This window comes from Gymnoscopelus braueri, assembly GCF_963280865.1.
Source record: "Gymnoscopelus braueri genome assembly, chromosome: 12".
In the NCBI taxonomy this organism is placed as follows: Eukaryota; Metazoa; Chordata; class Actinopteri; order Myctophiformes; family Myctophidae; genus Gymnoscopelus; species Gymnoscopelus braueri.
Genome location: NC_137614.1, coordinates 38587343 through 38589931, shown reverse-complemented (window position 1 = coordinate 38589931; position 2589 = coordinate 38587343). Strand labels below are relative to the sequence as shown.

At 40.5% G+C, this 2589-nt stretch overlaps 1 protein-coding gene across 1 annotated transcript in view; it reads right to left on the bottom strand.

The window, feature by feature from the left end:
* Positions 1 to 265: 265 nt before the first annotated feature.
* Positions 266 to 2589, bottom strand: part of LOC308096548 (plexin-A1-like) — a gene marked incomplete at its 5' end in the record, with an annotated part of 336263 nt that continues 333939 nt past the window's right edge. Inside the window, one exon of the mRNA XM_080443965.1 lies at positions 266 to 1669. Within this exon, the coding sequence (XP_080300091.1) occupies positions 1574 to 1669 (96 nt within the window). The 3' untranslated portion in view covers positions 266 to 1573. The remainder of the gene's footprint in view (positions 1670 to 2589) is intronic.

Here is a 2589-nt window from a genome sequence, read left to right as displayed (position 1 = left end):
GTATGTTTTTATGTAGTTATTTATAGTGATTAAATTCCTAGTTATTATGTTATTTTGACAATGAAGTCTATCCTGCCTCCGTTACATAAGTGTTGACCACATTTGAGGGATCATGTAGCAAAAAAAATCTCTCTCTCTCTCTCTCTCACTCTCTCTATATATATATATATATATATATATATATATATATATATATATATATATATATATATATATATATATATATATATATATAATGTATGTATGTTACCCCTAATATCGGTATCGGCCGGGCTCTTAAGTTTCTAATAAATGTGTGTTTTTTCACCACTTACCTATTTTTATGTACTCTCACTTTCAGTCACTAAGCATGACAACATTTTTTTTTTTTTTTATCATAGCATGTTTCATCTAAGGAAAAAAAGTCTCTTTTTGCACTAAACAACATTCAAATAAAACATGGCACAGGACGAGATTTTCCTTGTGTTTTTCGTAATATTTCATCTTTGTAATATCAAATGCTCTTCTCAAACTTATCTTTTTGTACATTAAAATGGAAAACTTTTTTCGTCAACGCTATTATTTGTTTAAAAACAAAATTTGTATTTATAGTATCTATATATATATATATATTTATATATATATTTATTAATTTATATTCATATATCCTCTTCTCTCTTTTTTTTTTGATTCAGCCTTGCTGTAAATTGTGCAAATTGAGCAGTAACACAAGTGGCACAGCACTGGGGAGAGTAGGCAGTTGAGAAAACAAAAACAAAATTATAATAATAGAGAAAAAAACCAAAAACGTAATTAAACAATGAGACAAGAAATCCAACGTCTAATTGGAAAAATCTAAACGCCATCCGTTAGACAGCAGTTGGGGGACGGGGGGGGGGGGGGGGACGTTCACTGCTGATATCAGCAGGAGTATTTCCTTCAAATTGGCGGGACTGCTCCCTCCCGCGGAGTCCTTTTTCTCCTCAGTTTGTCGTCGAGCATCCTCTGTTTTTTACGTTTAGCGGACAGCTGCCTCTTATTCTGAGCATAGCCTCGTCTGTGGTTGGCTACCGGTTGGTTTGACGTGTTACGGCTGGGAAAGAGGCTTCAGATGCCACGGAAACATGGGGTTCAGTCCGGGTCGTGGCTCCGGCGCCTATAGCTTGGCCGAGTGAATCGTAATGTGACGAGGGTCCTCGCCCGGAAAAAAACAAGCACGCGCCCGAGGTGAGGTCTGTGTGTGTGTGTGTGTGTGTGTGTGTGTGTGTGTGTGTGTGTGTGTGTGTGTGTGTGTGTGTGTGTGTGTGTGTGTGTGTGTGTGTGTGTGTGTGGAATGAAGGAGGGGTGCGCTCGATTTGGTCAGGCTGGATAGGCTGGACGGGCGGTGCTGAAATCGTTGCTTTGAACGACACTCTTTCGCTGCTACCTCGCCGGGGCGCGTGCTGCTCATGCCCACGCTAGTCCTTTCTGCTCTGTTGTGTTCGTTAGGGGTCAAAGGTCATTGTTTTTAAAGGTTGGGCGGGGGGAGGGGCTCAAAGGTGGTCACAGGAAGAAGTGGTGATTGGCCAGGGAACGAGCAACGACGGGCTAGCTCTCAGCTAGCCAAGGACATGGTGTCGATGACTTGCTCCAGCTTGCAGCGTAGCCTCTGTTTGCGGGACTGGTCGTCCTTCTGCAACGCAGACAGGATCTGGGGAGAGAGAGAGAGAGAGAGAGAGAGAGAGAGAGAGGCATTACAAGTTGTTGTTTTGCATTAAGGTCCTTACACACCAGAGGCGTTTTCTGCGCATTTACTTCAACTATTTTTCAACTGTTTAGTGCCATGATTACATTCACACAACACAAAAATTGCAGCTAAAGTGCCATAATTTATTTGCGGCATAAGGTTGTCAAATCTTTCTGTGAATAAAGGCATCGACCTGTCTGAATGACGCATCTATATGATGATATACTTTCTGTTTTGATACAAACTATTCTTCGGTGAGAACGAGAATTTTGCATCCTCATATCGCTTATTCATCACGGTGTGTAAAGACCTTCATACAGTGGCTTCCATACTTGTTCCTCATATATTCTTTTATATTCATCTATTAACACTTGACATGTTTCTGTTGAGACAGAGAGAGGGAGACAGACGAGAGAAAATTGTGGTAACGCTGACAGGACGGAGTGATGAAGGAAGCGTTAGATTAATGAGCTGGAAGGTAATTATACGCCGTGTGTCACTTTGTGACATCTAACAGGAAGCCTCAACATTGTTAGTGACTTCATTTCGTTTGGCGCCATTGTGACACTTTCTTTGTTTTCAGCCAATGAGAAGATGTGACAAATAACGATATTATTTCCACACAACATAGTTATGTTGTGTCCCCAAAAAATATGCATAGCTGAGTGAGATAATTGACTTTTGCTGTAGATTGACAACTTATCATAGTACGGGTACATGATTCATATCATTTCCCCCGAAATCATGAAACCAAAAATGCAGGCTGTTTTGGTCCAGTCTTATCATGAACTGAAGGACCACTTCAGCCACTATCAACCTATCTTCATATAATTGGTCTCTAATGCTCATTATAAGATGGTACCATTTCTGTTCAGAAACCAGCC